The sequence below is a fragment of the Electrophorus electricus genome, chromosome 5 (assembly GCF_041902795.1).
Source record: "Electrophorus electricus isolate QZ-2024a chromosome 5, ASM4190279v1, whole genome shotgun sequence".
Taxonomy (NCBI): Eukaryota; Metazoa; Chordata; class Actinopteri; order Gymnotiformes; family Gymnotidae; genus Electrophorus; species Electrophorus electricus.
In genome coordinates, this window is record NC_137501.1 from 10,081,594 (window position 1) to 10,100,853 (window position 19,260).

Consider the following 19,260-nt stretch of genomic DNA (forward strand, 5'->3'; position numbering starts at 1 on the left):
TTGGAACAGCCGTTTTCTGGGAGCGTTGTAGTGATTACATTTCAGCCTAATTTGACCTTATCTTACTATTTATGTCAATTTCTCAATGCACTGTTCTACAGCCTTGATAGCTCATGAATAATTATTGTAAAAAAATATATTCTTATATTCATGAACACTAACTATCCTAAGGGCAATGGCGTTTATCTTGAGAAAACAGAAGCACACAATGACCCAACATTGTTGAGATATATACCTCACCCAAGGATGAACCACACATGTACTCATGCCCTCATAAGGTTACAGAGGATATTTTCCATTTCAGAAAAGGTAGTGACATGGTCACTTCCTGACTATTGCCAGTGCAAACACAGGAGAGACCCTCCACACATCCTTCCTCTCCTTGAACACACTGAGTTCCATTAGACTCACATGAGGGGGTGGGAGTTGAGGATAAGGATACTTTGCAATTCATAAGACACCTGAATAGAATGCATTCTACACCAACATGCATGTTAAATGGATTACCAAAAGAAACTTACTTATTCTGTAAAGGTTTATTATGTCTATTGTTATGCAGTAGTACTATGAGAGCAAATGACAGGTGAATGAAGGGATAGAACTACATTTGCAATTACCCCCCCCCCCAAAAAAAACAAACAAACCCAAAAACATATTTTTCAGCAAACTAAGAACTGTAAAACCAAGAAGGTAGAGGGCAAGCAGATGCTCATCTATAAACTGAAAACAAAAAACTATAAAACATTAACAAAACTTTAACACTGCCATGCTTTCATAAAATTACACACTTTTATTAAGATCTATTGCAAGGTTAGATATAGGCTTATTGACGTCATATATTAGAGATCATACATGGGCTACACACAGCTTTATATGATCATATGTATATGTACACAGAGATACATTTAAGGATTACAACACTAGAACGCAAAAGATCAGACTTGGGTCAGCTACAAATTTGTGATCATTGCTCTGTCAGGAACAACGGTGTCAATATGCACAATTTCCTTCACAAACGTAGTAGAGAAGCTAGCCTAGAGGACCACACCCCTGTGTGAAAACTACAAGAGGAAGGCAAGGTCAAGAACAAGGTCCAGACATTTTTGTTAAAGTCTAGCATGTAAATGAACAAAAGGGGCAGCTCATTCATGTACGTGACCCAAGTCTACATGCAGGAAACAGCATCTGTCCAGAAATGCAATACATCTGCTTAACAGAAGTCTGTGAACATTAGAACATTTTCAGACTACCCTTTGAACAAGCTCAGCTTCACACCAATTGCACACATTAGAATATGTTCACGAAATTGTGTGCGTTTGAGGTTGTGTTATATTTAGTCAAAAGATCCTCAATTAGAAGACAGCCACCTCTCTGGCTGCATTAGCACTACATAAAATGTGCATCTAGACATTCTTCAGCCAGCACCGTCACAATCACATGACAAATGTACAACTAGGTCATGTTTAGCTTACGTTTTGTGGTTAAATGGAATGTATCCATCCAAAACACAAATGACCCCCCCCCCACAAAAAAACAAAAACAAAACCCAAACCAAAAAGCAGATTAAGCAAAGCTTAAATTTAAAAAAAAAAAAATAATAATAATCCCCACATTTAAACCCAAAATAGCAACCACGTCGGAACCTGTTCCTAAAAATGCCCAGCTTAGCACATACTAAGCAAACAGACCAGTGGGGACAGAGAGAATTGAAAATGTATGATTATGATTTTATGATTTAGCAGGAACCTCAGCATGGCTCCATTTTGTTGCCGGATAGGGATGGTTAGCATAACCTTGAAACTGCTGCATACAGCATGACCTTTAACGGTATCTGTACAAGTACGCTTATATGTCCATTTCCTCCCATCGAAAAGCAACCAAAGCCTAGATAGCCTGTGTCTCCAGAATACAGAAACAACTACACTGACCCTCAGCACAAACAAAACCTATAAGCTTTACACAGTCTAAATGAATAAGTGTTAGTCACAGGCCATTTTACTCCATTTTTGTCAGCAAAACAATTCTGCCTAATATGAATGCTTTAGTAAATCATGGTGCATTAAGGAAATGAAGTTCAGCATTTCTTCAGCTGGCATAGTAGGCCTTTGCAGGGCACTAGTAACAAAACTGGAAGCCAATAAGGTGGTGTTTAGCAAATGGCTTTTTACAAGTCTCCAAATTATTTCAGGAAAGCAGGAACTGGCATGCACGGAGACCTAGAAGAATCGATTTTTCGCACCACTGGAATACACAGAATAGGAAATGGCTGAGTGTCAGAAGTCCTGTGTAGCTTGTTGAAATTCAGAAGCCATCATAGTCCTTCTTGTCCTTCTTCCCCTCACCCTCAAAACCATCGGTGCAGTCGCTGTTGTCGCGCCGCCTCTTCCGATTGTTCCGCACATTGAAGCGTGGGTTGAGCTGAGGCAAAGGGTCCATTCCCAGAACTTTGTGGATCTGACGGAATGCCAGGAGCCTCAGGGCAAACTGTGGGGACAGCACCATGTCAACAATGAGGACATGTCTTACTCTGGTCAAAAGATCCAACTATACAGAGGTAAAAGTTACAAAATAAAATCTCTTGTTCATTATTGACAGCTCCCTCTAATGCTTATTGCCAGTCTGACATCTACAGCGATCATTGGACAAATTTTAAGATTACCTGAGCACTCGATGTTGTATCTTCTCTCTGCTGCTCCTCCATGGTGGACAGCGTGTCTGTCGGATTTTTCTCACATGGGTCTATCAACCCTGGTCCACCTGCATCAAAAACATTAGTCCTTAAACATTCAGTGCATTCTTTTTACATTTTACTGCAGTCTACGATGAGTTAGTTTGTATTCTATTTTGACCTTATTCTATTGTTGCCTCACAACTGTGTGGTTATGTTGTAGAAACTGAGAAACTGCTGATACCCAAAAATCTGGAAAGGGATAACTTCACTTAACGCACAACAGCCTGTGTTATCTACAAATTGAGACAATTCCAAAAGCAAAAATACCATACCCATCAATACTGAGCTATTAAAGAGTAGCTGTGGTTCCTGAGGAATTCAAGTGCTCATTTAAAAACCACCCCCCTTAATATTAGTGCAAATTAAACACTAGCTTTCATAAGCAGATCAGTAAAAACGGTGGTGGGAAGTGTGGTTTGGTGTTGCTTGGATGATTCAGGGCTTGAGTAGTTCGATACAGCATTTCATTTAACATTTTAATTCTGCAGAACATGAAGCCACCCATCAAGATTCTAAAAGCACAGACAAATGGAACATCTGAAGTGTGATCTATAGCAAAAAGCCATCAACCCTTCCGACGAGCCTTAAAAATAAACAGTTTTAGAAAAATGTCTGAGCACATTTACAAGGATCATTTACATTTGATGATCAGATTCATGCAGTTCTGATAACTCAAGTGCTCATAACAGGATACTTAGATTTCTACGGTGGGATTAAGTCCATAATTATATTTCCTGAAATCTGATAGAGGTGGATTTTAGCTCAGTAATCAGGTTTATCAGTGCATATATCCATATAATCTGACTTTTCCGACTAGATTGTGCATGTGTTACAACATCGCTGGAGACACAAATCTGTACCAGAAACTGCAAGTGATTAACAGCCAAAACTAACCAAACAAAAACCTCCAAGGAAAGGAAGTTTTGCATATAACTTTTTTTTTTTTTTTTTTTTTAAATGGTACATTTCAGTAAAACAGTGTGGGCCTTTAAAATCAGATTACTGCCAGACTCGTAGTTTTGTGATCTGATTACTTGCGTGCATATTAGCACATTAATCAGGTTAAAGTCTGCTTTCTTCCTATAATCGGAATATTGAATGCATGTCAATAACCCTAGCTAAATGTCTATCCGAAATGCTGACAGAAAAAGATGGATCTAAAGATTCTGGTGCTGCAAAGGTAACAGCATCCTTGCCTCCCACAGCTACTGTAGATCAATTTGGCAGAAGCAATTTGCATGCTTTTTTTTTTTTACTGTTTACAAGAAAGTCTAATGACAAAACCTAAGACATCCAATGAATGAAAAAGCTTTGCAGGGGATGGACAGGGAATTAAAATCTGCGCAAAAGTTTGTTTACTAACTACAAAGCTGCATGGTCTGCAGGCCCAGTCTTACCGGGGAGCAGAATGCCAGAAGCAATACATTCAAACACTCGCCGCAGTGCATCCCCAGGGCTCATGGGTCCAGAGGCACTGCTGATCGCCTTCTCCACAAGCAGCTCCATGGCCTTGGACAGAGAGATCAGTTACTGTAAAACTTCGTGTCCTATAGGCAAAGTACTACATAAAGAAGCACTAAAGCCCAGCACCGAGTCATCTCTCCATGTCCTTCAAAAGGACATCAGGTTCCGAAATAAACAGACACCAGGTGGGGGTGGGGGGTGGTAGGAGCTGCACACAGCTACAAAGACTCTGAAGGTCAATTCATAAACCATTGCATTTGGACTCCTGTTTTGACCAATCAGGTATTCTGAACTGAATAAGCTTTAAATGGACATCAACCACCCCCCATCTTTACTGACAACCCCAAGCTCTTTAGCACGAGCAGAAATTACATACGGCATTTTTTTTTTAAACTCAATTTTGTGGTTCTTACTCACCCAGCTTGGAAAAGCAGACCAGGTCGGTACTCGCTGACAAAGGTCACGCAGGATACGAATTACAATCACACAGGACTGGAGACCATTGGCCCTAGCCTTCAGCGCAATAAAGTCAAGTTTAGTTGACATGGGGACAGAAACACGAAGTCATACGACATGGTGGGGGCTCCGAAAGAGGTGCAACACTACTGTTCACAATGGAAGCTTGTACTTAGTTTACAGACCCTTCAGTCAGTGCTTACGAGTTAAGCTGCCATTCCCAGCAGTATTTTACCTCGTCGTTAGTATGGGAGTTCAAAGTTTGCAAGATGCACTTAGAACATCTCCCTGGTCATCTTGTAAACCCTGACCTCAGTTTTTTTTTCCCAAATACTTCACAATCAAAAAAACAAAAAAAACAAAAAAAACAAAAAAAAAACCTCATTTACAAAAGATCAGTTTGAAAGAGCAGCATAGGAACTGAAACAGTCAAGGAAATCTGCTTTACTTTGCCTGTGTGTTTGCTGAGATAGCAATGTCACAGTAAACTAATCAGATATTCCTTGTCTCTCAATCCCCATTTCAAAGATAAAAAGATTTAAAAATAAATAAAAAAACAAAACCAAAAAAACCCCCCCAAAAAAAAAAAACAAATCACAAAGAACAGTCAACATGAAAGCTCTTATTGATGATCTTTCTATGCAAAGGTATTCTGCAGCCTTATGGAATCATTTTCTAAAGAATCACATTAAGAAAATTAACCTGTATTCAAGGATGCTTAGTTTGTTTGGACCAGGAAAAAAAAAAGCTCACAGAAAGCAAAACAGTTACAACTTTTGTGATTCCTGGTCATGCAAGAGTAATTACTGCAGGCATCCTTGTTTTTGCTTCCTACAAATATATTTAAGGTTCACAATTTCAATAAATTAAATTAAGAAATTAAATAAGTAAATGAAAAGAATACATCGCATAAGGCTACATGAAGAAAGAAAAATGATGTTCCGAACCTGGAACCACTTAGCGTGGCGTAGGGCAGCCAGAGCGTCAAGGCATTTTTGCCTGTCCAAGACGTCCGCTGGGTCTTTCACCATACCCGAGGTTACATCTAAAAATGGATCGAATTGTCAAGTGGCGGTGAGGAACGGGTGTTTGACCAGGTCAGAGAGACTGCCAAGAACACATTGCCACACATACCAAGTTGTTCCCGTGATCACTCATGTGGCTACTTTAACCCGCACATTTTTACCTTGTCCGGTGTGTTATGCGGCTCAATAACTTTGGTGTGCCTAGTTATACTGCAAAAGGAAATGACTAGCACTGATGGGGGCACAGTGCTGACACATTGCGGGTGGTGAAGTAAGTAGGACGAAAACATGAGAAAAGTTCTCAAAGTCCTGAACAGTCTAAAACGTAGCACTAGGGAACTATAGACTGGAGAACTTTATATAGTACATTCTATGAACAGTCTTGGTTACCAATTTATCGCTGAATGCAGCTCCAGTGGTTTGGTTTCAATGTGGTGTTCTATTATGTCCATAATAAAGGGGAGTATCGTTTCTTGCAACTAGGCCTGTAGTTAGTTTTTGCAGGGGTTTTATTTAATAAAAAAATAAATAAATAAATTTAAAAAAAAAAAAAAAAGGGGGGGGGGGGAGAATTTCACAATTTTTCCATGTGAAAAAATTGCAGAATATGCTACATTCCAATACCTATACATTTGAGAACTCAAAGAATTAGCATCAAATGCCAACAGGCCTATAAACCCTGACTACTTTTACTGTTTCAGTGGACATCAAGTGTGCTAATGCACAACACTATTTTGCAGCATATAAAGCTCAGTTGTAACTGCAACTTTGTACAGTTTAATGCTCTTATGCGCTTCAATAATTATGAATTATAAATGGGTATATAAAGTTCAGAATTATAGAAAAAAAAAAAGTACAGAATTTATTGCTCTTCCAACTGAAAATAAGTATATACCCAAAATGTGTCATTATACTGATTCTCTTGCAGTTTTCTCCAACCACAGACTTGGCGTTAGATGCTAGTTCCATTCTCTAGCCCACTTCATCTTCTGAATGATTCAAATGCTTTAAAAAACAAAAGAAAACCCACCCAAAACTGCTTATAGGCAGATTTCATGCATGAAAAAAAGAAATTTATGAAATTGAGACTCTCCCCCCCACCTATAAGTAATTCCACAGTACAGTAAAATATTTCTAGTGTAGAATAACAGAGGGGGCTACATTTATGTCTTTGCATTTATAATTCATGATGATACATAAAGGTTGAAGGCTTGCTAAAAGACGAGTGCTTGGTGTGATCCACTACAGTGGCATGGCAACAGTAGGTGTGGCAAAGTGTTTGAGGTTTTTTGGGAGGGGGACCTTGGTCAAAAATCCTTCCGGAGCTGGTAGACGTAGCCTCAGATGGGGAAACAAGTTACTCAGAATGCAAGGAGGCTTTGGCCTGGACTTGTAAAGCTTTGGATACATGAAGGCAGCAATGCGTGCTGGAAAGAAAACATGAAGCTCCCAGCAAGAGGGGTTAGAACATCACTGCATGCATACCTGTCATGAGTGGGTTTGGAAACCCCCAAAGGTCATTGTTGACCAAAGGCTGTAAAACCGATGCCCGATCAAAGATTGGCCTAACAAAGCCTTTAACCCAAAAGATTAAATGATACTCCCCTAAGGATCCAAACAGCAACGGTGACAGTACAGATTTGCCGGCCACATTTACAATCATTTCAGTAGCTTCTTACCTACTTAAAAAAACTCCGTTGTCAAAGAAATGAGACAAAGGAAGGGTTGTCGCATATGTTTGAGCCAAATTATTTTTCCCACCTAGGTAAAGGGTTTCTAGAGTGTGAAAACGTATTATTAAACAAGATGTTCTAAACACCAATCTCATCTTTTACTGTATGGTGGATTGATTCACTCAGGGGAGCACTTATTTTATAACGGGGGACCTGAGAACGGTGAATCTTCTCACCACCAGACAAAATAAGATTTGTTTCCTGTGGGGACATTACATACTTTCCCACAACTTCCCAACATCTCCAAGGTATTTCACCATTTCCTGCAGTACTTCTGATGTTTACTTTAGTAATCCCTGTTCTTATTTAAAAATATTAACCCTTGGCCCTTTGGATATGCAGAATAGAATCCCCTGGAACACAGGAAACAAAATTGAATCTTACTCAGGACTAACTAGACTTACACAATGCAAAACACTTAATCATGCTTGTTTTTTTGGGGGGAGAGCTTCAAGAGCACTGAAGAGGTGTTACAAAGACAGAGCCCTGAGCAACACTGCTGGCAATTAACTACAGGTCAAGTTAAATAAAACCTGGTAGTGGTGAAGGTAGCTGTCAAAAGACAAGACAAGCGATAGGACATCAAATCAGAATGTCCACCCTATACAAATAGGCAACATTTGATAAAGCTAAACTTAGAATTTCACGTTGTTAAAAATATCGGCCTTCAAAACATTGACATGTTCACAGGTTTTTTTTTTAGTAGTAAGCTCTTAATCATTCATTAACAATCTTTTTAAAAATAAATATTTCTTCCTAAATTTAAATGAGTTAAGAGAATTTAAACGTCTAGGACTTTTGAAGGCACTCAATGGGGGATTTCCCTTTCTATTGCAATTTGCTTTCCATTTATAACATTTTGACCAAGCTCAAGCACATACCAGGTTTTATGCATACACAGAACATATCCTACTTCTTCAAAAGGAAAGGAGCAAAGTTGCTCAGTTTCAGAGGACGATACAAATGATGCAATGCTATTCAAATCTGGTACCATCTGTTGTGCCAGCAGATGGGCTCTTTAGGGTATCAAATCATGTCAAATTAATTTCATAGGTGGTCGAGTTAAGGGAGCAACATCTTTTCCAACCTCCATCCCGGGTGTTCTCTTCCCGGATGACTGGTGAGGTCAGCGTGATGGTCACCTGCATCTTGGGCTCAGTAGAGGAAGTCAGGATGATGGCAGCTTCTTGAACAGAGCCCTTTACCTCATATTTCTCTGGTGTCACCAGCTGAGAAGGAAATAGATTAGTTGACACTATAGATGGTACCAAAGTAGGAATCTGACACTACCTAGTTGCAACAACCTACTGCACATGAGCTACTGGATTTACAGGTTTCTTCTGCAGCCCAACACAAATGCCCTGTTGCCAATTCTGGACCAAACAGAACCTGGCAAGTAACATTCAGCAAGTTTATAATATAACAAATACAATAGAATAGAATGGCTACAGTAGGCAAAAGATATCATCTTCAAGTTTCTGGCTTGGGTTGGGCAAAGGACAAAAAGATAGAGGCTCATTAGATAAATAAAACAAATTTGCACAAGATTGGTACCGTGAGCTGTTTAGGGAGGTGTTCTACAATGCGTGATAGCAGACTCTTGGTGGGCTTCTCGGAACAAAGGAGAACCAAGTTGACATTCTTGTCTCCACGCAGGAGGAGCCCTTTTGCCAGTACACCAACCCTCATTACACCCTTCAAAGCTCTGTAATGAAGAACGTATGTGCAAATCTTTATTTTATCTACTGCTTTGCTTGTGGGCTGAGTTTACAGGAGATTAACTGAGAAGCAACCATCAACTTGCCTGTCTTTGGAAGGTTCCTTCTTTTCTTTGTCGTCTTCTTTGCCTTTGTCTTGATCCGTAATGATATCTGACACGAGTTTGAGGGCACGCTCAGTGATGGACACAATCTTCTGGATGGCCTGCAGCTCATCTTCAGATGGGTAAATAGCTGCATGTTTGGTCATCACATAGCGATCATCAGAGGAATCAGGGCGACGTGGGGGCTGAAACAAAAGCAGGTCACAACAAGCAAATCATGAAGGGTAATGATATTGCTCAATTTATGCATGTAACATGTATACAAAACAGGAAATTTTTCCTTAATCTGTAAGTGACCATAACGCAACATGAGTTGCTTTGTCTATATACACCACTTTGATCCTAACTGTACTTAATGAGGAATCAAATCAATACTGAGAGATTGGACTACCAAGAGAGGTCATTGAGGACTGCATGGAGAAAGAGAAAAAAAAAAAAAAAGCCTGGCTGAAGACTAACCACAGGTCCTTGCGGCTGTGGGATGGGCATGCCAGGCCTCACACCAAGGAGCCCTGGGGGTCCAGGTGGACCCTGTGGATAACCACCATCAGGCATCCTGCGCCTCTCCTCCCAGTGGTGCTGCTCTTCCTCCATTCGACGCCAGTACATATCCTCCTCATAGCGCCTAGATAGCAAGAGGGACAGGGATGTGAGCTCAAACACCATCTTTTATTTGTTCCAGCATAGCAGCATTTTGATAAAGATCTGATCCAGACGTAGAGGATCCTCCACACCTCATCTCCATTCGCCAACGCTCCTCTTCCTCACGCCTCCTCCAATACTCCTCTTTCTGCATCTGCTTCCTCATCTTCTCCTCCTGAATCTTCCGTGCTCTGATGCTTGGCTTCACTTCCACCTGGAGGTCTGGGTTAACCTTTTTCTATGTTAGGGAGGGAAAGATTTTAGTATGAACTGCTTTATCCAACAAATTGACAGAGACCACCTTTTTTGACCACCATGAAATAAATCAATAATAAAATCCTGTTTGAGATTACATTATTGAACAATGCAGTGGGGTCTGCATGACATTTCTGGCTGCATGAATTATTGCACCCCCCCCAAATAGTTTCCTGCTAGAAAAACTGCTGAACAGAAGAGGTTTTTAAAAGCAGATTCAAATTCAAAAGAGAAAAGTACAAGTAGCAGAACACTGTGGTGCATGTCTATCTTTTGATAAAATATCCAAGCAGAAGGATGAAAATTTTGCACTACAATAATGAATTCACACTGTCAGTCTGAAAATTAGGACTGGCTGTGACTTGCCAACTATAGATGAACCTTGATAGTCTAACCTGGTTTTACAACATAAACACCACCCACCAACCTTATACTGCAAGCGATGTCTTCTTCCTTTTAGATGCATTTCCTTTGCATTGGGATCGTTAAAGCTACATTCACACAGTTTGCAGTGGAACCTGATGACTTTTCCTTCATCATTCCGAACCTGTAAAGCCCAACCTCTGTTATGCATAATTGCAAATGAAAAACAATGTTTTAGTAAATAGACAAATGTTCACATTCTGTACTGGTGCCAATATACCTCTTCAACATAGTCATGCCCAACAGGCTGCACATCACTCTGCAAGGCTGCCAGAGCTGATTGTGGTGACAACGAATCAGGTGCATCATTTTTAACTTCCTGTGATGGTATGGCCAATGAGGACTGCGCAAGTTTAGCTGCCTCAACCTTAGAGTCATCTGTCTTAATGCCAGTAGTCTGCAACTTATTTCCCCCTGTGAATAGCAATATAATGTTTTAGGTAGAGCATATCGTGTGAGCATTTATGATTTTTAATGTGCGTCAGACTAACTGTAGATAGATTAAAAAACCCTATAAATTCTAAACGTTACATTGACGGAACTTATCGAATCCTCAAATTAATACAAATTTAATTGGAGAACAAAAGGCAGTTTAACTGGCATTATACATGTCTAGCTGTAACCAAGTAGCTTAAGCAGTTTAAACCTGAGAAATAGTTTAACTGTCAATGGGTGTGCTGGCTGAAATTTCACAAAGCGACAGAACACATGTGCACATGACAACACATTTACTCAGAACAGCACTTGCCAACAAAGTTTATCTTGGGCGCGTTGACCTTCTTGACTGCAGCTGTAGAGATGCTGCTTGGTGCCAGGCTCTTGCACTGTGCAGCTGACGTGGAAATGTTGTTGACCAGGCCGACGGGCTTCAGGTAGGACGAGTTAGAGAGAGTGGGGGAGGAGGCAGGCACAGCAGAGACTGTGCTGCTGGTGGAGCTGTTGACGGCACTGGCTGTCTTGCTTGGGGCCGATGTGGTGGAAGTGGATGACTGAGTCACCACGCTAGGCTCTGTGGAAGGGATGGGCTTCCCCAGTTTGGTGTGTAGTTTTACAACCTGGCAAGGAGAGGGAAGAGCATTTATCAACAGAACAAAAATACATGTTTCAAACTACACTTCTTGGCATCACAAGTTGTTTATTTTTATTGACAGACATCAACCAATTCATCCAACATTTGTCTAATGCCCACTTAAGTCAGCCCAACAGATCTTGAATTGCAGTCCTCCATAATGGTCATCCATTCATCAATATTTAGCTGCTGCTTTGCAAGTCAAGCCAACATGACTTACAAAATGTACATTTTAGTTTAATGTACTTCACCAAATAAGGTCAGTCTAAGACTTTAAAAACCAGGCACACAACCACCTTCCCCTTTTCAAACCATTACATTGCGGTTGTGGCACGGGGATAAGTCACTCACCTTCTGGTGTTTAGCACCACGGATGTGTGCTGCGTAGGCATCAGCGCCGGTGCAGGCCACATCACACAGCTCGCAGCGCAGCTGGTTCTGGGTGCCACGTGCCGAACTGCTGCTCCCACTGGTGGTGCTGCTGCTCTGTGACACCTTCAGTGCTGCCTCCTTTTTCTTGTGCTTCTGACCCTCCAGATGCTCTTTGTAAGTCTACAAGTAAACAACGCTAAGCATAGGCAGGCTCAATACACTGATGTTCTAGACCCAGACCTCATTAATGGAAGGCGATTGTGTAAAACTTATTCGGGACACCACAGAAATCAATGCAATTTAACACACATGCACCCATCCAACAACAAGGATGCACCAAAAGCTGGGCCTGCTCACCTGTGGGCCGGCACAGCTGATCTTGCAGACGTCACAGTAGTGTATCTGCGGTGGCTTGGGTGGCTGTTTGGGCTTGAGGGTTTTGTTCTGGAAGGGCGTCTTCTTGGTAAAGGTGCTGCCCGTCCAGGCGGCTGTGGCGGCGGCGGCTGCCACAGCTTGCTTCTGCTGCTGTTGCTGCTGCTGCTGTTGGTAGTAGGAGGAGGCAGCCGAATACACAGCAGCCTCGTAGCCCGAGTATGACGTGCCTGACCGCGGGCAAGAGCAGAAGCTACAACCTTGTGCCTACTAGCCCCTCCCCATCTCGACAGGGACGTAATCTTCAGGCCCACTTGATTGGACAAAATAGTTAAGGGAGGCAGGCTTACCGGAATACGTGACTGCATTGGTGCTGTAGGTGGGGCTCTGCGAATAAGACGGCACTACAGAGGCTGCAGCCGCAGCCGCCGCCGCCACCGCTGCCACTGGCTGCACGGCCGAAGACACGGGGTAGATGGAGAAAGTGGAGGTGGCCGGGCTGGGCGTGGCGGGCTTTATGGCTGTAACCTGACGTGTCTGCTGTGCCTGAGTGTATGGGGTGGCACCTTGGCTGTATCCAGTTTTGGGAGCTACAAGGGAAAAGGACAATAGGGTTGTCCAGGTTGTGCATCAAAGCCATTTTGAAGTTCCCGTCTGGAAGGCTGAGAGAAGTGCAGCATTTCTCAGACTGCATTTTTAGAATACTGCCTAATGGCTCAACAGAATGAGGGCTTTAATTTTTTTTATATCTTATATTCAATATTAAACAAATTAGCTGCCTTGTGTAAGAATAATTAGCCAACATCCTTGGAAAGTGTTCATGCATCACTTGTACAAACCTGTCTGGTAGTAGGTCTCCGCTACAGTAGGCTGTGGCTGGGCCGCTGCAGCGGCTACAGCTGCTGTCGCTGTAGGCTGCTGGTAGTACTGTTTGCTGTCATAAGCCACTGCCGGAGCTGATGACCGCACATAAGAATAGGAATCCTGCAAGGGTGATGGGAAGACTAGTTACATACAAGCTGGTATGCACAGTCACAAAGTCAGGTGCAAAGCAGTGATTAGCTAATGCAATTTGTAGTTAAAAGGGAAGTTCAGAAGTCTCCATGTGCCTGCATTTCCACCAAGTTTAAAAGCCCAAAAATGGACAATTGCACAACAGTATTTTGGCTGCTGCTTTATAGAATGGCATTTTATAAAAACACATCTGGAGACCAGAGTGAAAAGTAAACTGGCATTGAGATTTAAAAAAAAGGTTCAGGCAAAGATGAGAGGAAAACCTACCCACCTTCTAACCAGAAGGTCAAATGAATAACTGGCCTACAAGCAGTTAATCTTTATGCACCATTTTAAAAAAAGTACTTTACCTGGTAGTTTTGGGAGGTGACAGGAGGTGGCGGCGGGGGCACCTCTGGCTGTCGCTGGGCATATCCATAGTCTGTAGCAGCGTGTGCAGGCTGGTATCCTCCGTATGCGGCAGCGGTGGCTGCTGCTGCCACGGCAACTGGCGCGGGCCTGGCTACAGCAACAGTGGCAGCGGTGGGGGCGTAGGCAGCGGCCACAGTGTGCGCTGCCACTGGTGCCTGGTGCACAGTGTAGCTGGCCACCGTGGTGGGGTGGGTGTAACCTACCCCAGCGGTCGGCTGCTGGCTGAAAAGGGTGGATAAAAATGATAAGTTAACAGGTTTTAAAATGTAGCATGTTGGTCCAAAACATTAAATACATGCTTAATCTATATTTCGGTCTACACTCACATCTGGACAGCATGTCATGCTTTTGTATTACACACAGAAGACACCTTGTTTCCTTTAATCAATCCTTCAAGTTCTCATGACAGTTTAAAAAAATAAATCTTTAGATCAGATGTATACAAAATCGATGTATAGTGGGTCTGGATCCTCTTCAAGATGTTCAGACCATCTGGATTGGATAACAAAAGCCTGCTGGATTTTTCACTTTTGAACTTGCATATTACTGATGGAACAAAAGATTAAATTAAATGTAGAAAAAAATTAAGACATTTACTTAAATAGAAAATAAAAGGTACATTTACTTATCCTATGATTGATCATTTAGTATGATTGCACATTGCAGGAGGGAACACGAACATCAGTACACATGAACTCAGACAACCAACATTCACATCAATAAGGTCGTCCAAGATTAGTCAGCTCGCTTAGCACTTGCAACGTCTGATTTCAAAACACGTGGCCTGGAATTAAATTAATCTGTTCCATGCAGAAGTTATCACAATAGCCAAAACTGAAAAGGCTCAATATAGGAGTAAATTATGCCACCTTAAGCACAGAAGAGCTTAAAAATTTAGAATAGCAATAATTAACTCAATGTTGCCCACTGAGGTTATACTGTAGGGCCAGCAAAGCCTGTTGAGTCATCCCTAAGAAACAAGCAGAGATGTAGTACTTTAGTTTATTTACCATTAAAACATGCTCATCTCCTTGATGAGAACAGTTGCTTTCAAAGACTAGGACATCTAGACCCCTAGTCAATCATGCAGCCAGAGACCAATTCAAAAGCATCTTTTTAGTGAAAGTTTAAAATTGTGTTTATATAATAAATTGTTTATAGCTGCTTCTAAATTCTTAAAGACAAAATACTGTTTAAACTTTGACTAATCAGGGTGCATGTGGCATTTCCAGACAGGACAAAATGGCATTAGATCAGGTATTGACAAAAGCAGTGAATCTTGCAAAAAATAATCAACGGCTGTAGTTCAGCTGGTAGAACATGGTGCTAGACACACCAGGGTCATGAGCTTGATTCCCAGAGAGCACGTTTTCAGTCATACTGATGCATGCAATACACTCTGGATAGGAGGATGCCAAGTGCCATAAATGTACATTTAAACAGCCACAGTTTAGGAGGTAGTCTACTTTCACCTTCCTGATGATTCCAATCCTTTCACATGTTGGAAATTATAAGGATGGCTTGGCAATAGTGCTGTGATGAATTACAAGCTATTTAAAATCAGAACTTGTCCATTTTGGGTGCAGTCTCCTTCCCACCACTAGCCAATTTAAAATTCCAACAAATGTTGTGCAATTTGCCCTCTACAACAGCAGATGGCACTTCCTATGATCATCTCACACCTTAGACAAAGTTGCATCCAAGTGTTCTATGAATTCATTTTACTTAATCATACTTGATTCATATGTTTTTGCAGAGAGAAATCATGTGTAAATCAGTCTGGCTACCTACAAGAAAGGATATTGCACAGCATTGCTTGCATACTGGCCAAAACAAGTGTCTCTTTTGCACTTTGACAAATTCCCCAAGCATTTCTTAAACATGGAGCATAGAGAAGCATTTCTGTATTCATGGAAATGTCTCAAAGGCTACATGAGCAACGTTGCCCACATCAGGAACTGCAATTTGTGGCTAGAAACAATTCTTGCCCCCAAAAAACAAAATCCTTGGATATCATCTTTAGGCATTCCTTGTTGAGCACCATAGTATAGTTGTACATCAACAGTAATTAACTAGCCAACATTTGCTACTGTTACACAACAGCTCTCCGAGCCATTTAGCCACCTCAATTACTAAACTTCCATCTGATACCATTACAACATACTAGTGCTAAATAAAAGTAGCGTATGAAGTTTCCGTGGACTGAAAGGTTGCATTTAAACTGCATCCTTAATAATCTCTGGTATTTTAAACAAGGTAATTACTTTGGTATTCACAGTTGTAGTTCAGGCTGCATGTTGGCCAGATGCATCATCGCCCCCAACTTGCATTTCTCAGAAAATTTTTGCAAGTACTGTTATGCACTGGTACCCACTTTCATTATATGTGCACAAATTAATAGTCAATAGTTTTTCTTAAGACAGGTGTGCTAATGTAGTATATGCACTTGTTCGGGAGTATGAATATCTGTATTAATCCCACTGCCAGTGAAACATTTCTATGGTTAAACCAGTGGACTCAACACCTGATCACTGACGCTCAACTTGGTGCCTTTGCAACCATAGCCAGCCAATGCCAAAATTATGACTAGGTCCAAATCTGTGGACCAAAATCTTTGAATCTTACTGCCATCACAATACATGTCTAATTTTATTGCATCAGAGGCCCACCCTTAAAATATCTTCAGTTTATTGGACACAGAGCACATGTGAATGCAAGTGATAGTCTTGGTGATATCTAGTACAATAACTTGCAATGAACCCACCCACAAGACCATCATTGCACACTTTAGAGAAGGATTTATACAGACTTCCAATTTACCACCAAATAAGTGTACACATCCATTTAAAAAGTTGTCAAATGGCATTAAAGCCAAATCCAATGTGCAACAATGCCAAGACATCTCTTGCACTTGGATGATTTTAGCTAGCAATTATTTTTTGGAGTCAACCACCACCATATTTCTACCAAGGTCACAATAGGCAAAAATAACTATTTATTCTAGCATAGTAATATCTTATTTATATTTTAAATACCAAGCAGGTGATGGGAGTTTTACTTTAAATGCACATACAAAAAAGGCAAAAAAGAGGTTCTCATTTTCTGACAATCCCCGTTTAAAAATGAATGTTTTGCATTCTGTAATTCACACAGAAGGCGCAAGACTCTGCACCTTGGATACTGCAAACAGCATATGCTTCATTCAAATAAAAACATGCAAATAATACTCGAGCTAAACTGCCTTGTGCGTTGCATCACCCTTATGTGAACACAGCTCCATCAGGACATACTGCTGGTGTAAAACATCTTATTTTTATGGCATCTCATTTTTAAATTGCACCATATAATTCAGTGTTGCTGAATTGAGCAAACTTAGTTTCAGGAGAATGGACATTACACTGCAAAACACTTAATTGGTGACGATCTACATCTGAATTCTTCCGACACTGTTGGAGGCAGAAAATCAATAAACCTCTTAATATGATTATATTAGGGAAGAAGAGTCTTCACACTAAACATGCTAATGTTCAATGTGAATCCCTGCAGTTGAGTTTTGTTTAGAGCACACAAAGTTAGTCATCACCACATTTCAGAGCAGCACAGATCTTGGCACAGATTTTATTAGCTACTTGATGCTTTCTTTTAAACAGATGGTTTGTCATACAACATGGCACTGCCATCTTGACAGTCACAAAACTATACTGGCAGATAATTACTAGTTTATTTTATTTTAACATTAAAAGCATGTTCCATGCCTTTGTCATCAGTCAGGCTCTACCATATCAGGCTATGCAATACTTAATTAGTATTATAAATGTAACCATCAGCCAAAACATAAAATCCACTTTATAGCGAGATAATACTGAATTTCTTGAGCCAAAACAATAAACCATTATTAGCACCTTGTGGCCAATACAGATATTACCAACCAATCGTTTTACCTTCATGCATGTTAACACGAGTTCAAACTAACCTATAAATGAAGGTCCAAAACTGTAAAACATGTTAAACAACAAAAAACCCAAAATTAATTACTTTTTCATAGCCATATCAAGAAAACCATCAATTATTGTAAATATACTTTGTATCTTAAATGCTTGGGTATAGAAACAGACCTAGTGACATTTAGCGAGTCCTTGAAAGCTACTAGCTAGCTTAGCAAAGTCTAAGCGAATCAGAAGAGTCGCCAATTCGTTGTAAGAAAACGTCAAACTTGTTATTGTAGAGGCACTAGATTGATTAACTTGTGGATAGCAACATCCAGTTACTTATGTAATAAACAATCACCTGCAACTATCCCATACATTATTTTTGGACTGTGTAGTTTAAATAAAATGAGCTAGGTTAGCTTGCTAGCTGCTTCAACTGGCTTCACCCTGACAGCTGACCAAAGAAACAACGGCGCGCCCGGCAGTACAGCAATGGCTTCAAGGCCTAGTTCGGAAAATGCATTCGAAAAGAAAGCTAAATAAATGCTGTTGGCATTACTGTTGATGCGCCTTCTGTGAAATTATTTAACAATAACTCCGCCAACTATGAGTGGTCGAGAAGGTCTCGTGTTTTTGTGAACAGGACAACGATGAATGTCATTTATCGCCAGCAAGCTAACTAGCAAGACAGACACCTTCCAAAAAACAGTGTTCGCCTTCAACGCCCCGTGACTGCCACTAACAGCCATTAGCTCAAGTCCAAGCACTATACAACGAGTAGCTAGCTTAAATTTCTGTTTAAAGCAAATAACACGCAATATGGAGAATAAAGCCTGCATGTAACGTTAACTCATGTAAAGCGACGCTGCACACCCTGCAAAGCGCCTCTCAGTTCTCCCCCTCCCCCACTGTTGAACAATGGCTAACGGGATAAACGTTAACGGCAACGGCGAACACTGAAACGCAAAGCTCCAGTTATGGGAGTCATACGTGGGAATAACAATGCCGTTAAGTCCTTACCTGTACTGGGCAGCAGCACCATGGGTAAATCCAAAATAGTTGCCGGTAGCCATTTTGGCATCTTCACCTAGCCGGCTGGGCACTGCAGAAGGGAGATTCACCGAGGTGAGCGCAGGCTAGTGAACGTTAGCTACGCTAACGCTAGCAACAAAAAAACCCGCATCAGTCACAGGCCTAATGATATGCATATCGAAATCAAACATTAATGTACCCTAATGTAACCACATATTACATGCTTACAACAATACCCAACATGTATATACCACTACATAAAATCGGTGTGTTATGTTTTATCCCGTTTTACTCACGATAGGTGAAGGAGACAACAGGACATATGGGAATCATTGGGTTCCTCTTCTCTGACGAACTCTGACTCATAACACGCTGGATTTATAACATGGTACCAGGAAGTGGTCCGTGTTATACATGTGCGTCGCACATAGAGAAAACTGGGAATAGTAGTTCTGCAAAATTATTATTATTGTTGTTTTCTTTTATTTCTTACATGTTCAGACGTCATAT

At 41.0% G+C, this 19,260-nt stretch overlaps 1 protein-coding gene across 5 annotated transcripts; it reads right to left on the reverse strand.

The window, feature by feature from the left end:
- Positions 1 to 770: 770 nt before the first annotated feature.
- On the reverse strand, positions 771 to 19,148 carry zfr (zinc finger RNA binding protein). 5 transcript variants are annotated; one of them, XM_027028934.3, is made up of 20 exons: positions 19,047 to 19,147; positions 18,739 to 18,820; positions 13,729 to 14,011; positions 13,204 to 13,348; positions 12,715 to 12,954; positions 12,350 to 12,594; positions 11,972 to 12,172; positions 11,300 to 11,606; positions 10,772 to 10,965; positions 10,556 to 10,675; positions 9,966 to 10,111; positions 9,691 to 9,856; positions 9,214 to 9,416; positions 8,964 to 9,114; positions 8,497 to 8,638; positions 5,599 to 5,696; positions 4,613 to 4,708; positions 4,129 to 4,240; positions 2,660 to 2,757; positions 771 to 2,484 (listed from the first exon to the last, which is right to left on the reverse strand). In XM_027028934.3, exons 1-20 carry the CDS (start codon positions 19,114 to 19,116, stop codon positions 2,302 to 2,304), a joined length of 3,282 nt encoding a protein of 1,093 aa, XP_026884735.2. In that variant the 5' UTR covers positions 19,117 to 19,147; the 3' UTR covers positions 771 to 2,301. The 5 variants fall into 5 exon arrangements, 2 of the variants coding, with proteins under 2 accessions (XP_026884735.2, XP_081570275.1); XR_014123751.1 differs by lacking the exon at positions 4,129 to 4,240 and having other exon boundaries at positions 2,346 to 2,484; positions 19,047 to 19,148; XM_081714149.1 differs by lacking the exons at positions 4,129 to 4,240; positions 4,613 to 4,708; positions 5,599 to 5,696.
- Between the last annotated feature and the right edge of the window lie 112 nt (positions 19,149 to 19,260).

What these genes read in the sequence shown, in the direction of transcription:
- zfr (XM_027028934.3), bottom strand. Translation starts at nt 19,116, where the DNA reads ATGAGTCAGAGTTCGTCAGAGAAGAGGAACCCAATGATTCCCATATGT. An exon ending in GTGGTGCTAAACACCAGAAG is followed by an intron (nt 11,607 to 11,971) that starts GTGAGTGACTTA and finishes TCTCCTTGCCAG; the next exon opens with GTTGTAAAACTACACACCAA. An exon ending in ACCTCCCTAAACAGCTCACG is followed by an intron (nt 8,639 to 8,963) that starts GTACCAATCTTG and finishes TTTCCTTCTCAG; the next exon opens with CTGGTGACACCAGAGAAATA.